This window comes from Mauremys reevesii, linkage group 13 (assembly GCF_016161935.1).
Source record: "Mauremys reevesii isolate NIE-2019 linkage group 13, ASM1616193v1, whole genome shotgun sequence".
Lineage (NCBI taxonomy): Eukaryota > Metazoa > Chordata > Testudines > Geoemydidae > Mauremys > Mauremys reevesii.
Genome location: NC_052635.1, coordinates 4035672 through 4056095, shown reverse-complemented (window position 1 = coordinate 4056095; position 20424 = coordinate 4035672). Strand labels below are relative to the sequence as shown.

At 53.5% G+C, this 20424-nt stretch overlaps 1 gene segment (V, D, J or C); it reads right to left on the bottom strand.

The window, feature by feature from the left end:
• Positions 1-1328: 1328 nt before the first annotated feature.
• LOC120380848 lies at positions 1329-20278 on the bottom strand. The segment is given in 10 exon segments: positions 1329-1337; positions 3297-3359; positions 5207-5346; positions 11401-11733; positions 12232-12561; positions 14208-14522; positions 16481-16801; positions 17101-17427; positions 18890-19198; positions 20212-20278. Coding segments are annotated over 10 exon segments (2214 nt in total).
• Between the last annotated feature and the right edge of the window lie 146 nt (positions 20279-20424).

Below are 20424 nucleotides of genomic sequence, written 5' to 3'. Positions count from 1 at the left end.
GACCTGCATGAGATAACCCCTAAGCTTATTTGCCAGCTTAGAGCTAGTAGCTGCCACCACCAAATGGTTTAAACAAACGTTTATGGGAGAGTCATTTGGAAACTCTGTCTTCCCCCCAAATATTTCCCCAGTCTTTATCCCCCTTTCCCTGGCAGGATTGAGACTGATTCACCTCCCACCAATTCCTGGTGAGCCCAGATCCAAAAAACCCTTGGATCTTAAAACAAGGAAAAATCAATCAGGTTCTTAAAAGAAGACTTTTAATTACAGACAAAGGGTGAAAGGAATAACTCTGTGAGACTAGCATGCAAGCTACTCTCACAGACAACAGATTCAAAACACAGAGGATGTCCCTCTGGGCAAAACCTTAGTTACACAAAGAAACCCAATGTGATTCTCCCTCCGTGCAAAAAATGTCACAAAAGAAAATAAACATAATCTAATACATTCCTTCTCTAACCTCTTACTACTTTTAAGAAATGTTAGATGGCTGATTCCTGGATCCTTCACTCCGCCACAAACTTTTCTGAACGGACCAAAGACTGATTTCCCTCCTCCCTCTTTGAAAACATCTTGTCCCCCCATTGGTTCCTCTGGTCAGGTGTCAGCTAGGCTAGGTGAACTTCTTAAGCCTTTACAGGTAAAAGAGGCATTAACCCTTAACTCTCTGTTTATGACACGCCCCCCAAATCATAGATAGTGCTGGACCACACTGGCTGTGATTTTTTCCTAGAACTTTAGGAAAGAAAGAAAGAAAGATGTGTATGTATGAGGATGGACAGTTGTGTAGATAGATACCGGGGGACTGAGACATACAGTGGCTAGCGTTCTCCTTGGTTAAATCCCCCAAAACCCACCCTGAAATGCAGCTACCGATTTTGAACTCATTTTATTCTGGATCAAACACAAAATTCCTGTGTAAGTTACAAGTTAAACGATGGAGAAAATGAGACTCTTCTCCTTCACCAGAGTACAGGTTGACCAGACCTCAGGACACTACAGACCTACACACACACACACACACACAAGGAAATCCAGTCCCTGCCACGGGACACGAGTGGAGGATTGAGGGGTACAGGGCTGAGTTCAAGCTGCAGCATGGGCTGCCCCCTGGGGATGTCCGGGGAAGGACTCTGCCCTCCCTGCTCTGGGCTCTGCAGAGCTCAGACCCTTCAGCGTCCGTTGTCGCGCCCTCTGAGCTGCCGTGGAACATGGTCCGTCCAGGTGTCCGGAGAGAGGGCAGGAGCCCGGGAGGGCTGACGATGGAGGGAGGGAATGAAGAGGATGAAGCAGTACTGTCCACCTCCTAGGATCCCGGAGCCGGGCACTCACCGCACCTGTGGGACACAGAGAGCAGAGGGGTTCATCTGGTGCCATTGGACCCGGTGTTGGGCTCATGGGCAGCATCCTACGCTGGGAGAGCAAGGCCAGAAGGGACCATTGGGACCATTTAGCCTGTCCTCCTGCGTAGCCCGGGCCATGGACCTGGCCCAGCCATGCCTGCATCCCGCCAGGATCTCTGCGTTGAGCTGCAGCTCAACTTCCAGACAGAGACACCTGCCTTGTCAAACCGCCTCAGGGAACGGGCACTGCCCAGCGGGTGCCGCACGCCAACTCCCTGGGGAGCCCCGGCTGTCTAAGCCGATCCTGTTTCTGGTTCCAGGCCCCGACACCAGGTCCCCGCCACAGAACCGGCTTCACAGGCTCCTATGGCCCTTGGTGCATCTGGGCCCCACTACGGATCCTCAGTGATCATGGCTGAGTGGTGAGTGATTGACGCTCATTGGTCCTTGAACATTTGTTCTGGCTTCTTAATTAGTGATCATTCCTTTTTGGTCATTGATCATTAATTGCTGATTATTGATAAGTGATTATTATCAGTTGATAATTACTAGCAGCTTATTGATCCTTCATTGTTTAACATTAATTACTGGTCTGTGAGTGTTGATTATTGATAATTAATCACAGATTAATGGCTACTCAGCATTAATTACAGATCACTAGGTACCGATCAGAAATAGCCAATCCCTGATTATTGATTTCTCAGTGATAAATTATTGGAATTGATAATAGACTCTTGATTCTCATTTATTGATCACTGCTGAATCAACCTTGATGGGAACTCGCTAATTAGTGATGATGGGTGGTTGATTATTAGTAAATAATCATTCCTGATGATCTCTGATGGATCGTTGGGCAGTGTGAGGAATCAGGGACGGCAGCAGAGACAATCCCAGGTAACCTGACGCGCGCACCTGGCTGTAGCTGGCTGCCTCATCGGCTCCGCCCTGGTTGCTGGTCGGGAGACCAGCTCAGAAGCCCAGCAGAAGTTGAGCAGTTGCCCAAAGCATTTCCCCAGGGCTGTGATAGTGGCAGTGGCGGAGCCAGGTTCTGAGAGCAGGGGAAGCAAACATAAAAAAGGCACATGCACCCCAGCTCCTCCTCTGGCCACGCCCCCCTTGGCACCTCCTCCGGCCGCTCCGTGCCCCCCCCCTTTGGCTGGCGCCTCCGGCCGTGCCGCACCCCCGCCCCCGCCCTCCTGGGGTGCGCTCTGCGCTGCTACGGTGCCGACACCCCCTCACCGGGGCCCCCAGGCGGGGGGGCTGAATGTTCCAGAGCCCGGCGGGGTTCTAGAACGCTGGACGGCAGCCCGGGGCGCTCGAATGCTGGGAGGCTGCGGCTGGCCCCGTCCCAAGACCTGCACCAGCAATGCTAGTGCCCGGAACTCAGCACAGGGCATGTTAAACAGAACCCTGCAGTGCCCCACCTGCACCAGTGCCCTGAATGCACCCTGATACTCCCATATACCGACCCTCCTGGATACCCCATGTACCCACCCCCTCCGCATTCACCTGATCCCCCCCAGACCCATCTATTGCCAGGGCCCTGCAGGCACCCGGGTGCCCCTGCACGCACCCTGAAACCCCCACGTGCCCCGGGCCGGGCCGAGCTGCAGTGGGGTCCGTGTCCCTTTAGGAGCGGGGCTGGGCTGAGCCGAGCCGGCGGGGGGTGGCTCCGCTCCCCGCTGCAGGCTGATACCCGAGACTGGGCTGAGAGCCAGGCCTGTCTCCTGCACCAGCTCCGGGCCGGGCCGCCCCCCCTGCACCTGCACGGTAGGGGCGGGTTGCATGAGGGCAGGACCCGGTGGGGCCGAGGGCTGAACAGGCCCGGCAGGGCGGTGCGGGGGCTGCTGGAGGGGGAAGCCGGGGAAGGGGTGGCACGGCCTCAACCCCCTGGGGCTGCAGATGGCTTTGCAAACGCAGCGCCAGAGCGGGCCAGCCCGCTGCCCACGTTACCTCCACCCACTCAGCCTCGGAGCCCGGCTCGGGGGGCTTCACCTGCAGCCGGGAGACCAAACCCTGCACAGGGCGACGCGCTGGAGGCGGCCATGGCGGGTGGGCAGACTGGGGAGCCCGGGCTGTAGTAAGGGGAGGCCCTGAGATACAAACCTTGCTATCAGAGGCCCGGTATGAGGCCTAAGGCCTGAACTAAAGTAATGGTCAAGGCTTTGCTCACATAAAGCAAAGTGAAGCTGTGAGCCAGAGGCAGGCCCTGCTCACAGAAGCTGGCGAGGAAAGGGCTGAGGCTGCAAGAAGAGACGTACCTAGAAGGTGCTGAACACCAGATATCAGAATATTCGCACACTCGTACACTCCACATGGGTAACAAGGAACAGGCCGACCCATCCCAATGACAGGGCCAAAAGGGGAATATGATGGATAGAGTTGTTTTGTTCAAACCAACATGTACAAGGTGAGAGGCGGCACCTTGCTACGTAGAGGGGTTGGACCACAATACGTCAGGTGTGATGTGTAACTTGTTTGTATCTGTGTATAAGAATGCACCCCTGGGGCGGTGTCTTTGTCCGGCCGAGGGGGGCAGTGGAAAGTCCCGCCACTGACTGAGCCGAGTCCATTGCCAAGAGGCACTTTCTCGTAGTATGCCCTGTAGAGTAACGATCTAGAGGGAACGGCAATTGTGTCCATAGGGCAATAAACCCGGCCGACGTGCCTTCGCACCTTACTAGACTCTGTGGTCATTGGGGGTTCTCGTCGGGTCTGCTGTGTCAGCTATCTGCGCAGAGCTGGGGCAGCACACAGAGGGAACACACGCATGCAGCCGAGTGATATCAACACTGGAGAAAGCAGAGCACCACAGCGGCAGCATCTGACAACACGGGCTACGCCACGCAAAGGCAGGCACCGCCCCCCAGCAGCACGCGGAGCTGGAGCTGATCCAGGAATTGCTAGCGCTGCCGCTTTCCACTTCCTGTGCCTGGCGCTGCCCCGCTTCACCGCAGGGACCAGCCCCTGCCCACCCCCCCTTGCCTGCAGGAGTTCAGCGCAAGCCGGCAGGCCAAACTTCAGAGAGGAGCGTGGGCCCCGCCTGCTGGCACCATGGTAACCCCTAACTAAGGCGCCGCTTTTGGAAAATGTGCTAAAGGGAAGCGGCTGCTTCCCCTGCACCCCACTAGCTACGCTCCTGGACAGTGGCTGTGTCGGATTGTTCCTGCCTTGTTCCCGTCCAGCTCCAACCCTGCTCCTGCCTTGTTCCCATCTCAGTCCAGCCCTGCTTTCGTCTGGCTCCAGCCAGGCTCCTGTCCTGGACCCAGGCTTTCCTTTCTCCAGTTAACCTGGTCCTAAACCTGGGCTCTAATTCCTGACTTTGGTTTGAGCCTCTGACAACCGTAAAATCACAGAGATGTAGGACGAGGAAAGACCTCAAGAGGTCACCTAGTCCCGTCTCCTGCCGGGGGGCAGTACTAAGTAATAACTAGTCCGTCCCTGACAGTTATTTCTCTAACCTGTTCCTAAAAACCTCCAACAATGGAGGCTCCACAACCTCCCTGGGCAATTTGTTCCAGTATTTACCCAGCCTGACAGTTAGGAAGTTTTTTCCAATGTCCAACCTCAACTGCCCTTGCTGCAATCTAAGTCCATTGCTTCTTGTCCTGTCCTCACAGGATAACGAGTACAATTTGTCACCCTCCTTTTTGTCACAACCTTTTATGTATTTCAAAAATGTTACCATGTCATTCCCCTGCCCCAGCCACCCCAGTCTTATCTTCTCCAGACTAATCAACCCCAGTTCTTTCAATCTTCCCTCACAGCTCATGTTTTCTAGCCTTTAAATGATTTTAGTCGCTCTCCTATGGCCTTTCTCCAACTTTTCCACGTCTTTCCATGAAGGTAGCGGTTGCTGTTACCTTAAGCAGCGTGACGCCGGCGCTGTACAACAGGCTGAGCAGGAAGAGAGCAATGAAGGCAACAAGTGTCCAGAGACCGTCAGATTCCTCCTCTCCTCCTTCAGCATCGATGCCTTGGTCCTCCACTGGGCAGTGAGGAGCTGGGGAGGAGATAAACGGGCCGGTTAGAGAGGCCTCTTCATTAAGCCAAGGAGCTGAGTGGGCACAGCAGGCAGCTCCGGTCTGTGCTCTTGGCAGAAGCTCCAGTCCAGGGCCAGAGACAGAGGGTTCTCTGCCAGGGGAGACTGGGCAGGCTGCAGGTGGAGACTCCCTGTCACAGGCTGCAATTCTCAGAGCAGCCTCGGGGATTTCAGCCCCCAACTTCCATTAAATTTCACGCCCTTTGGCTCCTTTGCAAACCCCATCCAGCGGCACTACACACGCCTCCCCGAGCATGCCCTCCCCCTCCCTTGGCCAGCCAGGGAACTGGGCTGAGACCTGCCAGTGCAGAACTCAATGGGGCCAGGCACACCCATCAGACAGCAGCATCTTCCCAGTCAATGCCAACTTGAGCCGTGCTGGGACCCGTTCCTGGGCAGCAGAGGCACCAATTCCCCCACCACGAAAAGTCCCTATTTTGGGGACCTGGGGAATTTACCCACAGAGCTGTTCTCAGACCACACCCAACTCACACCATCCCAGAGGGAGTGTGGTCCAATGAACAGAGCACTAGGATGGGACTCAGGACTCCCATGAGTCTATTCCCAGCTCTGTCATTGACATTGCTGGACCTCAGGCAATTAACCTCCCTGCCCTTTGCCTCGCTTTCCCTTCACACCCTTTCTCTGTTTGGACATTAAACTCTTCTAGGCAGAGACTGTCTATTACTCTATGTGTGTGCAGCTCCTAGCGCATTAGGGTCCCAAACTCAGTGGAGACCTCTACGCACGACTGTAATACACCTTCCTAGCTCTGAAACCTTGACTGGTGTTTTTGTAGATCTTAAGGCAAGAAGGGACCATGACAGCAACGAGCCCGACCTCCTGTATATCACAGGCCAGAGACTCTCACCCAGCTACCCCTCTATGGAGCCCAATGACTTGTCTTTGTTGGGGGCATATCTTCCAGAATGGAGCCCAGGCTGGATGTACAAATCTCGAGATGGAGACTCCACCACTTCCACTGGAAGTTAGTTCCAGTGGTTCCCTTCCAGATTCCGTGCCTGTGGCAGGGTGCGCATACCCGCACTAGCCAGGAAAGGGTTAATCCCCCTCAGACCATGCTAAGCACGCTCCAAATGCTGTGGTATAAAGAAGAGCAGCCCAGCTCACTCTGCACTGACTGCCAAGGAGGAAGGACGTTGCCTGCGGAAGGCGGAGATCTCGAGACACAGACCAGAGACCCATTGCCTACAGCTGACCAGCTGGAGTCAGAGTCCCAGGGAATTACCGAGGAGCCCGGAAACCCCGACGTGACATGGACTGCAGCTTCAGGAAGCCCGGTCGGAAGTGTCCCAGGGAGGGGGAGGGAGTGGTATCTCCCACCCGTGTAAGGTCAGCATGTTGCAGTGTTGCAATGAGGGGAGGAAAAGAGTAACAGACTATGCGGAAATGGCAGAGGTGCTTAATGACGTCTGTGATTCGTTTTTCACCAAAAAGGTGGGTGGCGATTGGACGTCAGAGGCTAAAATAGGGAAAGAACAAGTTTTAAATGATTTAGATGTTAGTTAGCTTCAAGTCATCAGGGCCTGATGAAATACATCCTAGGATACTCAAGGAGGAGATATCTGAGCCATTAGCAATTATCTTTGAAAAGTCCTGGACAATGAGAGAGATTCCAGAAGACTGGAAAAGGGCGAATATAGTGCCCATCCATAAAAACGGAAATGAAGACAACCCGGGGAATTATAGACCAATCAGCTTAACTTCTGTAGCTGGAAAGATAATAGAGCAAATTATTTGCAAACATGTAGAAGAAAATAAAGTGATAAGTAACAGCATGGACTTGTCAAGAGCAAATCATGTCAAACCAAACTGACAGCTTTATTTGACAGGGTAGCAAGCCTTGTGGATTGGGGGAAGTGGTAGATGTGGTATATATTGATTTTACTAAGGCTTTTGATACTGTCTCGCATGATCGTCTCATAAACAAACTAGAAAAATGCAACCTAGATGGAGCTACTACAAGATGAATGCAAAACTGGTTGGAAAACCGTTCCCAGAGAGTAGTTATCAGTGGTTCACAGTCACGCTGGAAGGGCATAATGAGTGGGGTCCTGCAGGGATCAGTTCTGGGTCTGGTTCTGTTCAATATCTTCATCAGTGATTTAGATCATGGCATAGAGAGTACACTTATAAAGTTTGTAGACAATAGCAAGCTGGAAGGGGTGCCAAGTGCTTTGGAGGATAGGAATAAAGTTCAAAATGATCTGGGCAAACTGGAGAAATGGTCTGAAGTAAATAGGATGAAATTCAATAAGGAAAATGCTAAATACTCCACTTAGGAAGGAACAATCAGTTGCACACATACAAAACGGGCAATGACTGTCTAGAAAGGTGTACTGCAGAAAGGGATCTGGGGGTCATAGTGGATCACAAGTTAATCATGAGTCAGCAGTGTAACACTGTTGCAAAAAAACGAACATCATTCTGGGATGTATTAGCAGGAGTGTTGTAAACAAGACACGAGGAGTCATTCTTTCGATCTACTCCACACTGATTAGGGCTCAACTAGAGTCTTGTGTCCAGTTCTGGGAACCACATTTCAGGAAAGATGTGGAAAAGTTGGAGCAAGGCCATAGGAGAGAAACAAAACTGCTTAAAGCTCTAGAAAACATGATCCATGAGGGAAGATTAAAAACTGGGTTTGCTTAGTCTGGAAAAGAGAAGGCTGAGAGGGGACATGATAACCCTTTTCAATAACATAAAATGTTGTTACAAGGAGGAGGGAGAAAAATTGTTCTCCTTAACCTCTGAGGATAGGACAAGAAGCAATAATGTTTAGTCCTGCCATGATTGTGGGGACTGGACTAGATGAGCTCTCGTGGTCCCTTCCAGACCTTTGAGTCTATGATTCTATGACTCCCCACTGACCCAGGGGTGGACCACTCCACCACTGCTAGGGCCCTGGGTCAGGACCCGGTGGAGTCGGGTGGACCTGGCCCCCTACCCTGGCCATCACCCCCTCTGGTGATGGCCCCTGGGTTTGGCCATTACACTACCCTCCCCTGCATTTGAGGGCCTCTCTATTCACCCTGGCTGCTAGGCCACGCTCCCCTGCACTCAAGGGCCGCTATGTTCATTCTAACCCCTAGGAAACAAACTCCTGCACTTGAGGGCTGTTATATTGACCCTGGACACTAGGCCACACCGCTCTGTGCTCATGGGTGGCCGTATTGTCTCAGCCCATTAGGCCACACAGCCCAGAACCCAAGAGCTGCCGCTTAGACTCTGGCAATTGGGCCGCATTGTGGTGAGCCCCAGGACAGTCCGGCAGACGGAATCTGCAGTGTCAGCACAACCCTGATCCACCCCGCAGTGCTTTATTCTACATTTGTATCTGTCCAGCCATGGGCTCCTCTCAAGTCTCTCTATACTAAGTTACAGACGTTTACTGCCTGGTACTTTCTCCCCATGGAGGTACTTATACATATCCATGAAACCATCTCCTGAATGTCTCTTTCAGCCAATTCGTCTCCTCCTGTCTCTCACTGGAAGCCATTTTCTCCAGCCCTCTAATCATTTTTCTAGCTCGCTTTTGCACCTCCTCCAATTTTTCAACCTTCTTTTGAATATTGGACAAGAGAATGGCCACAGTGCATGGGACCAATGGTCCAGCTACCCCAGTATCCTGTCTTCCAACAGTGTCTGATACCAGAGGTATCAGAGGGAATAACCAGATCAGGGCAATTATTGAGTCATCCATCTGCTGTCATACACAACCAGCCTATGACAGGCAGAGCCTTAGGGACAACAAGAGCTTAGGGCTCCATCCATGAACATCTTGGCTAATAACCTTTCATAGACTTATCCTCCAGGAACTTGTCTAATTCCTCTTTGAACCCAACTATATTTCTAGCCATCACAACATCCCCTGACCACTAGTTCCACAGGTTGACTCTGTTGTGGGAAGAAATACTTCCTTGTGTTTGTTTTAAACCAGCTGCCATTTAATTTCATTGGGTGACCCCTGGTTCTTGTGTTATGTGAAGGGGGAATGTAGCAGGGTGGACCCCTGCTCCTTCCCTGAAGGGGTTAAAATAGCCCTGGGAAGGGACTTTAGGCTGGGCTGATTGGGGAAGTGGCTGCAGCTGGGGCCACGCCCGAAACTGAGCAACAGGGCCTTATGAGAAGGCCAGGGAAGCCAGAAGCCAAGACAGTCTCTCTCTGTTTGTAGAGGGAGATGGGCTTGGCTGCAGGGAGCTAAACAAGGTACCTAGGATGAAGCAGGGCTGGGGAAAGGCTGAGGAGCTGGGGAGCTCCAGCCTGGAAAGCCCCAGGCTGCAGCCTAGCTATAGGCCAAGAGGTACTGGGGGTTGCAAGGGGCAACCCAGGGGTAGGCAAAGGCAGCAGGTCCAAACCCCTTTGCCTGTGATGAGTAGGCTGATACTGCAGTCTGCCCCAGGGTGTGGGGCTAGACAATGACTGGCAGTAGCCAATACTGAGGCAAAGTGAAGATAGTGGGGTGGGGGTTCCCCTGGGAGGGGGAGACCCAGTTGAAGGGGCACCGGGGTCCTGGGAGGGACACGGGCAGTAGCAGACAGGTGGATCACCGTCCTGCAGAGGGCACTCCAGGGCTGGAATAAGCTAATTCCCAAGGACGACCAGCAGGAGGCGCCGCAGGGGTGAGTCCGACCCGTCTACAGGGAAATAACACTTCCTTATTTATTTTCTCCACACCAATCCTACGGTATTCAAGCTGTGGACATACCATGGATTTATACAGTGGCATTATGAGATTTACTGTCTTATTATCTGTTCCTTTCCTAATGGTTTCTACCACTGTTACCTTTTCTGACTGTCACTGCATGTTGCCTCCAGAACTGAATGCTGCTCCAGTATCAGTCTCCCTAACCCCGAACACAGAGGTGAAATCACTTCCCCTGCACCCCACCCCGTGTTCATACATCCAGGGATCGAGCTGGTGGGAATGGAGGCTCCTAACTCAGTCTCACCCGTCGCCTAGCTCCCAGCAGACATAACACCAGATTCCTGGGGGCTCTGACTCTCACCTAATGTGGTCCGGTGAGGATGCATCTCCGAGAAGTTCTGATGCCAGACTGGCTAGTGCTACATTGCTAGACAGGTGCAATGGTTAAGAAACAAGTCTTGGAGATGGGGGATCGGGGCTCTATTTCCACCTCTCCCACTGACCTGCAGTGTGACCAGAGACAAGCCACTTAGGCTGGGGTCTTTCAAGGACTCTGAGGAAATGAGGTGACAGTGAAATAAACTCACAATTGCAGTGGGAGTTGGGTGTCTCACTCCATTTTAGTGTTCCAATTTTAATCCCTTTGTGCCAAAATATCCCCTCCCAGCCTCTCTCTGCTTAGACTATCAGCTCCTTGGTTCCACGACGTTTGCTCTACGTGTGTTCATGTAGTGCCCATCCAATGGGGCCCTAACCTCAGTCAGGACATCTAGGAGCTGCAGTATCATCAATAACAATGGATGGAGAGCAACTCACTGCAGAGGGATGGGCAGGTAGAAACATGCACTGCATGAGGATGGATGGATGCAGAGAGGACATTGCCTGATTTTCCATGCATGAATGGATGGCTATGGTAGAATCAAAGAGACAGGTACTGCAGAGGGTAGGATGGATGGATGGATCCTGTGGAAGGATGAATTGATGTAGACAATCCATAAGGAAAGGAGGATGGCTAGAGAGAGAGAGCGAAAGAAAGAAGGGTGCTCTTTTGTGGGAGGAAGCGTGGGTGGGTAGATAAGACACATGGACACTCTCTGCCAGAAGACACACCCTTCATCACAAGCTCTTGCATGGTGCATTTTATTTGGGCATATTCCACACACAGCCACGCGCCGCACACCAGAGCTACCACAGCTTTACACACAGGCTCAGAGGAATCCCAGACCCCACGAGGTTCCGTGGCCATCGCAGATACACCGTGAGGAGCCCGCCGGGCTCTGCTCCTCAGTAGCAAGTGACGTCGGTGTCGGACAAGATCACAGAGACATTGACGGCGGTGGGTTTACCGGAGGCTTTGTCCACGCTCCGGTGGATGAAGGTCATGGGCAGACCCTCGTGCCCCACCACGCAGGCGTAGGTGTCCCCGCGCTCCCATTCGGACGCCAGGACATTGAGCTTGCTGTAGATGAAGTAGCGCTCCTCCTTCCCAGCCTCCCGCACGGGGCCAATGTTGGTGTCGGCTTCCTGGGGCACGGGCCGGTCCTGCTGGGTCCATGTCACCAAGATGTCTCTGGGCCGGAAGCCGGAGGCCAGGCAGGTGATGGTGGCTGATTCCCGGAGAGCCAGTTCCTCAGCGTGAGGAGGGGAGATGTACACAGAAGGGGCCCGGAGGGAGACCACTGCCATGAAAAACAGCGAGAGGTTAATGCTAAGTGTTGGGACCCAGGAGTCCTGGCTACCATCCCCCACCCTCATCACCCTGCAATATCCCACTAGACCCCCCACGCCCCTCCCAGACTCATAGACAGAATCCAGGAGTTCGGGCCACACTAACCCACTAGATCCAAATCCCTTCCATGAAAAGGGGCTAGAACCCAGGAGTCCCAGACTCCAGTCTCCCTGTTCTAACTCACTACATCTCACTCCCCTCCCAGAGACAGAAAAAGAACCCAGGAGTCCTGACTCTCCGTCTCCTTCCGTCTCATCAATTTGCACATTTCGACCCACCCACAAATTTGTAACTCCCAGTCCCAAAACCTGAAACCGGATCAAAGCTGGCGCCCCCTAGAGACAGAAGGTCCCGCGTCCCATTCCCCACACCCTGTGCCAGCCATTCCCCCCAGCCTGCAGCTCGATTGGAGCTGGCGCCCCCTACAGGGGAAAGGCTGAGTTCTTACTGTGACTCTTGCGGATGGTCTTGACAATCGCCGACGGGAAGTCTTGGTGCTTCACGGTGCAGGTGAACTCCTCCCCCGCCTGCCACTCCTCCACGCACACCCGCAGGATGCTGGTTGCACTGTAGGTGCCATCTTCCTGCAGCACCGGATCCCTGGAGACCACGCCCAACGGGCCCCCGCTACCCCGGTTCCAGGAGACCTCCAGGCTGCCGGGGGTCTCCATGCCGCTCACCAAACAACTGATGGTGGCGTTCTGCACTATGTAGAGGTCCGCCAGGAAAGGGGGAAGGAGAGCCACCTCCAGAGGGTGTCGATTACAGTTGCTGACACCTGGTGGGGGCAGGAGGAGGTGTTGAGGGCTGGGCTGAGAAAATATTTCAACAGGCACCAGGTGGTAACTGAGTGCCGCTCTCTCAGGGCTCCAAAGCCCAGGGGCTGTTTGGGACAGGGGCTGAGCATCATTGGACTTGTAAATAGGGCACTGGGTTCCCTGGTGGAAGGGGCGGGACTCTCATCTTATGGAGCAGCAGGAACAATGGCTGAGATTTTTCCAGCCAATCGAGGGATTGTGACTCCTGGTGGTTATTTGGGTCTCTGGATCCCAGGAGCAAATGTGAAGGTCTCCGGTTTTGTTGGGAGAAAGCCCCGTTGTGGAAAAAATGCCCAGGGACAAAACCTGCCGTGGTTGCTAAACTCACCGCCCTCCCAGACACAAATTCATGAGCTCGATGACCCGCCTGAGCTCAGCGTGGTTATCCCCATTTCCCAGAGATGGCAGCTGGGACACAGAGGACAAATGACCTGCCTATGGTCATGCCTGGCACCCAGGCCCTCCTGCTCTAACCACTAGACCCCACATGGTACTCACAGCTCAGGATGGATCTTGTGTTCCCCAACCCCTACTCCCTGCACAGGCCCTTTATATTTCACTCCCATGGTCTGCCAAGGTCCCTGAGGGCATGAGTCCCCCAACTCCCACTGCAAGCCGATGGGGGAGGGGAGAGCTTGAATTCCTTTAGCAATCTCAGCGGGGGAGCCCAGACTGATTGGATCCCTGGCACCCAGGCACAATGGCCTCTGTTGAATGTTCTCTGAAGGATATGCATGGTCTGGCTCATGAAACAAGTTTGTAAAGTGGATCCTGCTGGAGCTGGGAGTCCAGATTCACATGGATGCCCAAGTCCCACGGTGGGGCAATGGAGCTGAGGGGTTTCTCTCCTTTGTTTGTATGAATTTGTCAGCTCCTGAATCAGATACGGAATCTGCCCCACCCCAGCTCATCTTTTCCTCAAGAACAGATTTTAATTGAATGCCTGTCATGGCTGCAGATCCATGAAGACATTCCTAATGTGCCAACAACAAATTTGAGGAATAAGAAGGGACCATAAGGACAAAATTGTGAATCTGTAACCGTGGGAATCCATGTCCAAGTGTGAAGCAACAACTCCCAGGGGGATCCATGGTTAAGAAGTAAAGAAAATTTTCAGCGAACTGCCTCCCTGCCATGAAAGACCTCCGTGAACTTTCTGCAAGAGCAAGAGTGTCCATCCCAACGTCTTGGCCAAAGCACAGCCCAATGAGATTACATTCTGCACCCTCCCTTACATTCCCTTTTCCAATTAGGACAGATTTCCTGCACTTCCTTTCGTGGTGATGGGGTCTGTGAAGCTGTGGAATAATCTCCTCCGGGGGTGGGTTAGGATCCTCAATACTTAGGGCATTTCAGATTGGATAATGCCTTGGGAATACAGGGAACTCTCCCACACTGGAGTGGAGGGGGCGTTCCCCACCCAGCTCAGGTTGCAATAAATCGTTTCACCAAAGACAGCATCATAATGGAGATAGAAATCCTTCATAGCTTCCCCTCCCACCAGGGCTCACATGGAGTCATGCAGTTGTTCATGCCATTGGCTGGATGGGATATGAAAGCGTGTGGACATCCACAAATTAATACCTGCCTCTAAGAATCCACTTACCAAGGGATAACTTTTCCACAACACTCTTGGGCTTTTCCATGGCCGGGTGATGCACCACGCAGGTGTAATTTCCGTCTCCTTGACTTTGCTCAACCTTCAGGATGCTGTAGGCAGAGAAAGTGCCACTTCCTGACACAGGCCCATTGTTGTAACTTGACTTGAGTTCCGGGGAGTTGTTCTTCAACCATGAGATGCTGATCTCTTCTGGGTAAAAGCCACTAGCTTCCCAGATGAGAGTCAAGAAGACTCTGTTCCCGGAGATGTCTTCGTGGTAGGCGCGAGAGACGGTGACTGAGGGCTCCTTCTTCCTGATGCCTAAATGAAAAGGAAGAGGGGCAAGAGAAGAATAAGACTTGTTTGCATGTCTACGTTAAGGACTTAGCTCCAGCAGCTATCACTGTGTGAAGGGCTCAGGGAAGGCAGTTGTTCAGGGTATATGTGAAGCTAGACCAGGCAAAACAAAAACCCAACCACTGAGCATCATCTCCCTTGAAACTCAAAGAGCCTGGACCTTCACCCAAGAACTCAAATGAACTCCCAAGCCTTCCCCGCAGAGTGCACAGTGACCTCCCAGATCCTCAACCTTAAACGGAAACAACTTAACATCATCATCTTCATCTTCGTCTTCATCACCATCATCATATTCATCTTCTTCACCTCTCTTGTCTTCATAACCACTTCCTTCCTCTTTATCTTCATCTTCTTCAGAGCAAAACCTTCATTAGTCTCCTCTTCATTATCTCCTTCAGCATTCTGACATTCTTTCTCCTTTTCTCCTTCAGCATCTTCATTTCCTTCTTCATTGTCATCGACATCATCGTCATCTCCTTCGAGATCATCTTCAGGATCGTTATCCTCAGCTTGGTTGTACAGTGACGCAGATGGACATGGTTCTTTGAGCTAGTCCTGCGTCGCTAACCTGAACCCTCACCCCAAATACTCAACCACACGATCTCCTCTTCTCCCCACGTCTCCACCATGCATCATCATCACATGGGGTCACTGTAACGGTGCAGGACTCGCCCCTGCGGCGCCTCCTGCTGGTCACCTCAGGAATTAGCTCTCCAGCCTCCGGAGCGCCCTCTCAAGGCCAGTGTCCCGCTGCCGCTTGGCCCCCGTGTCACTCCCTGGACTCCGGTGCCCCTTTATCTGGGGTGCTTCCCCCTGGCAGTAACCCCCCAGTCTCAGGGTTTACCCTCCCCGCGGAACCCCCAGCCTCACCCCCACCTCGCCTCAGTCGTAGGCTACTGCCAGTCACCAAGTAGCCCCCATGCCCTGGGGCAGGCTGCAGTGTCAGCCGCTCATCGCTGGCAAGGAGGGTTTGGGCCTGCTGCCTTCCTCTGCCCTTGGGCTGCCCCCTGCAGCCCCAGTACCTATTCGGCCTTATACTAGGCCGCAGCCTGCGGGGTTCCAGGCCAGGGCTCCCCAGCTCCTCTGGCCTTCCCCCAGCCCTGCTCTGCCTCAGGTTCGCTCCCCAGCAGCCAGGCCCCTCCCTCGCAAAGGCCAGAGAGAGAGTCTGACTGGGCTCCTGGCTCGCAGCCTCTTCTAGGGACCAGCTGGGTCTGACTGGGGCATGGCCCCACCTCTTCCTGCCTTCCCCAACCAGCCCAGGCTTTGCTCCAGAGCCTCAGCCCTCTCCCAGGGCTGCTTCAACCCTTCCCGGGCTGGAGCGGGGACCACCCCGCTACAGTCACCCACCCATTGCTCACTCCGATGGAGCCTCTTCCCTCCTTCAAACACTCCCAGCAAAACTCAACACAGCTGAGATTTTCAAAGGCTGGCTAAGGGATTTGGACACCTTGGGTATTTCAGTGGGGTTTGGGCACGTTACTCCACAGGACACTCTGAGAGAGTCTCACCGGAAATAGCCCGGAAAGGCCAGATGGTGGGTGACAAGCACCAGCCGGATTTCCAGAGGTAAGAAGCACATGTCAGATCAGTGTCCCTGACAGGCCACATCCCCGTTTCCCAGGGAGCCCAGGGAGTGAAATTCTTGGAGGAGCTGGAATTTAATGATCAGGCAGGGAATCCTGGGAAAACTGTGCAAGTGGAAATTAGTGAGAGATTGAGAATGAGAGATTCACAGGGGAAATACTAATTCTACCTGCAATGCACCCCTGTGCTGAGGGCCTAGGCGCCGCTAAAGTCCTACTTGGGGGCTTAACTGGGACACAAAGGCTGCCTAGGATGTGTGCGGGGTGAGTTTCACTCTCTAATCCCAATTCACAGTGACTGGCGGTTGCCTTTCCCTTGGAGATGCCAAGGCTCCTCACCTGTATTGCTCATGGTTATGTCCTGGGTTAGTTCTCCAGAACAGGGTGTGGTCACTTTGCAGGTAAATTTGGTGCCTTGTCCCCATTGTGCCAGCGACACAGGGTGAGAACTGACCAGGCTGGTGGTCCCATTGCTGTTCTTCTTGGCGGGTTCTGTCTTTGCCGCAGAGCTGACCTGCCCATCCACTTTCCATGCCATCCTGCTGGCTGCTAAGTCATAGCCCAGAACTAGACAGGTAACGTGACCAGAATTTTTGATGACGTCTTCATAGGAGGGTTTGGTTAAGTAGATGGTTGGGTCAAGTGAGCTTCTGAGGCAGGCTGAGAAATGCAAAGAGACGTCACTGACCAGTTCAAATAATGTGGAAAGGCAGAACAGGACGATTGAAATCTAATCTATCCCTCCACCTCCATCAGAACACTCCTAGTGTCCCTCCCAGCCAGCCAGCCATGGTATCTCTTTCTCTTCCCATCCACCTGCAGCACCAGTTTCTCTATGGCACTCCTATGTCTCCCGTCACACTGGTGTCTAGGTGCAGTCCCACCTACCCTTCGGCAGGGCTGGTTTCTCAGTAACTGTCCACCCCACCTCCCCACCATGCACGGGCCCAGCCCCTCACCCAAGCACTTGCTGGTGTTGTGCATGGAGAGCTCTGCTCCCACTGCTGGGTGGGTCACTTGACAGGTGTAGACGTCCCCCTGCTCCCAGCTCTGCTTGGTGACGTTCCTGTGGCTCTGCCCCATGTAGAAGCCGTCTGTGCCCCTGGCAGGGGAAAAGGCCGGGGTGGGGGGGCTGCTCTCCTTTCCATTCACCAGCCATTTCACGTCAGTGTTGTTGGGTTTGAAGCTCAGGAGGAGGCAAACCAGCTCCAGCTGGCTCTCTGTGGAGCTCTCCTCGCAGGTGGGGACCAGGAGGTGAACCTGGGGTGGCGTTGTCGAATCACACCCTGAGAGCAGAGAGAGGGGAAAACACAGTCCAGTGTCACTCTCTGTAGATCCCCAGTCCCCTTCTAGAGAGAGGGCTAACGCTACAGTCCTCCCAGCACTAGCAACCCCCAGCTTGTTGTGGTACCTTTACACTGAGTACTTTAATCAGCCTCCAGGGCTGAGATTTTTCACAGCCATGTAAGGGATTAAAACAAATGGGAACAGGGCCCTTAAATCATCTAGGCAAATATTAAATTCCTCCAGGCCTCTTCCTGCATGTGCTGCATGGAGTGTGTTCTCCCTGGTAAACAGCGGGGACAAAGCTGGAGCTTGAGCTGTGTTTGTTTATTTGAACTAGTTTCCCTCAATTAATGTCCCCTATTTAAGGGGCACCGTGGTGCTGCACAGCCTGACATGGCATCAGAAGAAAACCTGGGACAGGACTGACTGTGTCTGACTACGGATAAAGGGTCAAATCCTCAGCTGATGTAAGTCGGCTCAGTGCCACTGACTTCAGCAGAGATCAGTCGATTTACACCCGTTGCAGTTCTGACCCCAGAATGCCTAGGTTTGCGGCTCTGGGCTTGTGTCCATTTCAAACGATGCCCCAGAACAGCGGGAGTGCAAGGAACAAACCCAGCTCCATGACAAAGGTGGAACCAGTGCTAGCTCCTAAGGGGGTATTGCCCCTTTAAGGCCAGTAGTTGCTGGGAATTGTAGTCCCATGGGGCTCCTTGCTGCTGGCTATAGCAGGGAAAGCTTCTGGCTCAGTGCTGAGGAAAGCGCTTGAGGGGGAATCTCCAGATGTGGACAGGCAGGGGGCCTAGGAAACATGCAGGAAAGGTGACCTAGTGGAAAGGGGGGGTGCTCCCCATGCAGCCGGCTGAACGCTGGGGGGGCCTGGTGGCCGGGACCCTGGGCGCTGAGCTGCACTGGTTTTGCTTTGAGGCTTTGGACTGACGCGGCGAATGGGCTTTGTTCTATATGCCCAGTGGGAGGTGGTTGGGTGGGTTTGGGGGAGGGGGAGGGTGAAAGGCAGTGAGCCAAAGATTCCCCTGTACAGAGGGGCCAGCATGAGGCTTAGGTGCCATTTCAGCCCGGCTGTGGGTCTAAGATTTCCCAAGGTGCCTAAGAGATTTGCATGCCAAGTCCCACGGGAACCGGGTGCCTAAATCCTTTAGGCAGGGCTGAAAAATCCCCCACTTAGTGGAACGTAGGTCTCTGCCCAGGGCGCCTGTCACCCTAAGGTTTCCCTCATTCAGGGGCCCATGGAGGGGGCGCTGGGGGCAGGAGATCTGCAGTGACAAAGCACCAGGGCTCAGTGTGTTTCAACACTGGGCCCAACTTTCCCCAGACTTTCAGGGGGAGGTTTTTCCAAAGGCACCTACAGGATGTGGATTAAGAGTCACTGGCTCCCAGACCCTCTAGGCGCTTTGAAAAGCTCAGCCTGGCTGTCCCGCCCTCCCCTGCCGCGTGTCTTACACTCCTGAGGGAACTTCTTCGACAGGGTCGTTGCTGTCCCTTGATGTGTCACATCGCACTGGTAGGTGTTGCCCTGCCGGGCCCCGGCAGGGTTGATCAGGAGGCTGCTCCGGGTGAGGAGCCCGTCGCTCATCGTCACCTCTGGGAAAGTTGTGACCCCCTGGGTCACTTTGCCCGAATTCCACTTGATGGCCACTGGTGCTGGGAAATAGCCAGTTACGAGGCAGGCCAAGCTCGTGTCCGGGGGAGCATTGCCAGTCTTGGGGCAGCAGGGAACCAGGGGGAAGACAGAGGGGGATCTGGGGGTCGCTGGAAAAATAAAGAGAATATAAGAGAAACCATCAATAGGGGGAAAAGTACGTCACTGATCAACCTCCATCCATCTATCCACCTCCTTCTATGGCCCAATGGCTGCATGGCCCAGTGCTCAATTCACTGGAAAAGGAGTCAGGACTCAGGTTCTGTTCCCAGCTGATGTGGGACCTTGGGCCTGTCACAGACCTTCTCTCCACCTTTAACTTCCCATTGTGCATTGGTGTCCTAGCGATGGGCGAAAAACACGAGAAATGGGATTCTGGCCTCGGCCATTCCAGTGTAAACCTGTAGCAGCTCCGGTGGAATAGCTCTGGTTTGTGCGAGTGATGCTGAGAGGAGACTCTGGTCCTTTGCAAGGCTCAAATATTCCCCAGGCACCTCACAACCTGAGTCCAGCCCATCTCAGCTCTCCAGTGTGCAGTGAGCATCATTACCCTCATTGAACAGATGGGGAAAGTGAGGCATGGAGAGGTGACGTGGCTTCCCCAAGGTGGCAGAGGGAGCCTGTGGGAGATCTGGGAGTTGAAGCCAGTTCCCTGAGTCCCTTCCTCTGTTTGATCACAAGACCATTAGTTAAAGCCAGGGAAGAGCCCTCCATGAGTCATGGATGGATGAGATAACCCAACTCGCGCCCTTTCTCCTCCGGTCCCTGCCCTTCTGTGCAAACAGAGCTTTCAAACCATACTTGTGTGCAACTATGTACAGGACATCTCTCTATCCCATACACACCCACTATCCATCTGGGCTGGGCAGGAGTCAGGACTCCTGGGTTCTATCCCCAGTTCCAGGAAAGCCATAAAGTTTCCTTCTTCACCTTCCTGCATGGCAGGTTCTCAAACAGACGCCCCAGGAGGCCTCAATCTTCTCTGAGCTCTGCGGCCCTCATAACCAATCTCTGGGGAAAACTGACCAACAAACAACACGGGCTGAAAGGGGAAGTTTACACAAGTGAAAGTCACACCAAGGTTATTTTTTCAGCCCAGTTTTAGCCCCCTGCCCTCACCCACCTGTCCAATTTTCACATGTTCTCACCAGCTGTAACAGTGAAAGCTCCCAGTGGGCGTCATCTCTCATTCTCAATCTATAATTATCTTTACTTCCATCGGGGGGAGGGGAGGGGATGTCTGACAGGCAAAGACACCTCAGAAGAGCTCCGCCACAGACACAGAGCAGAGCTGGGCTCCTGGACAGAAGCCCCCGGTCTCCAGTGCCGGGCCACG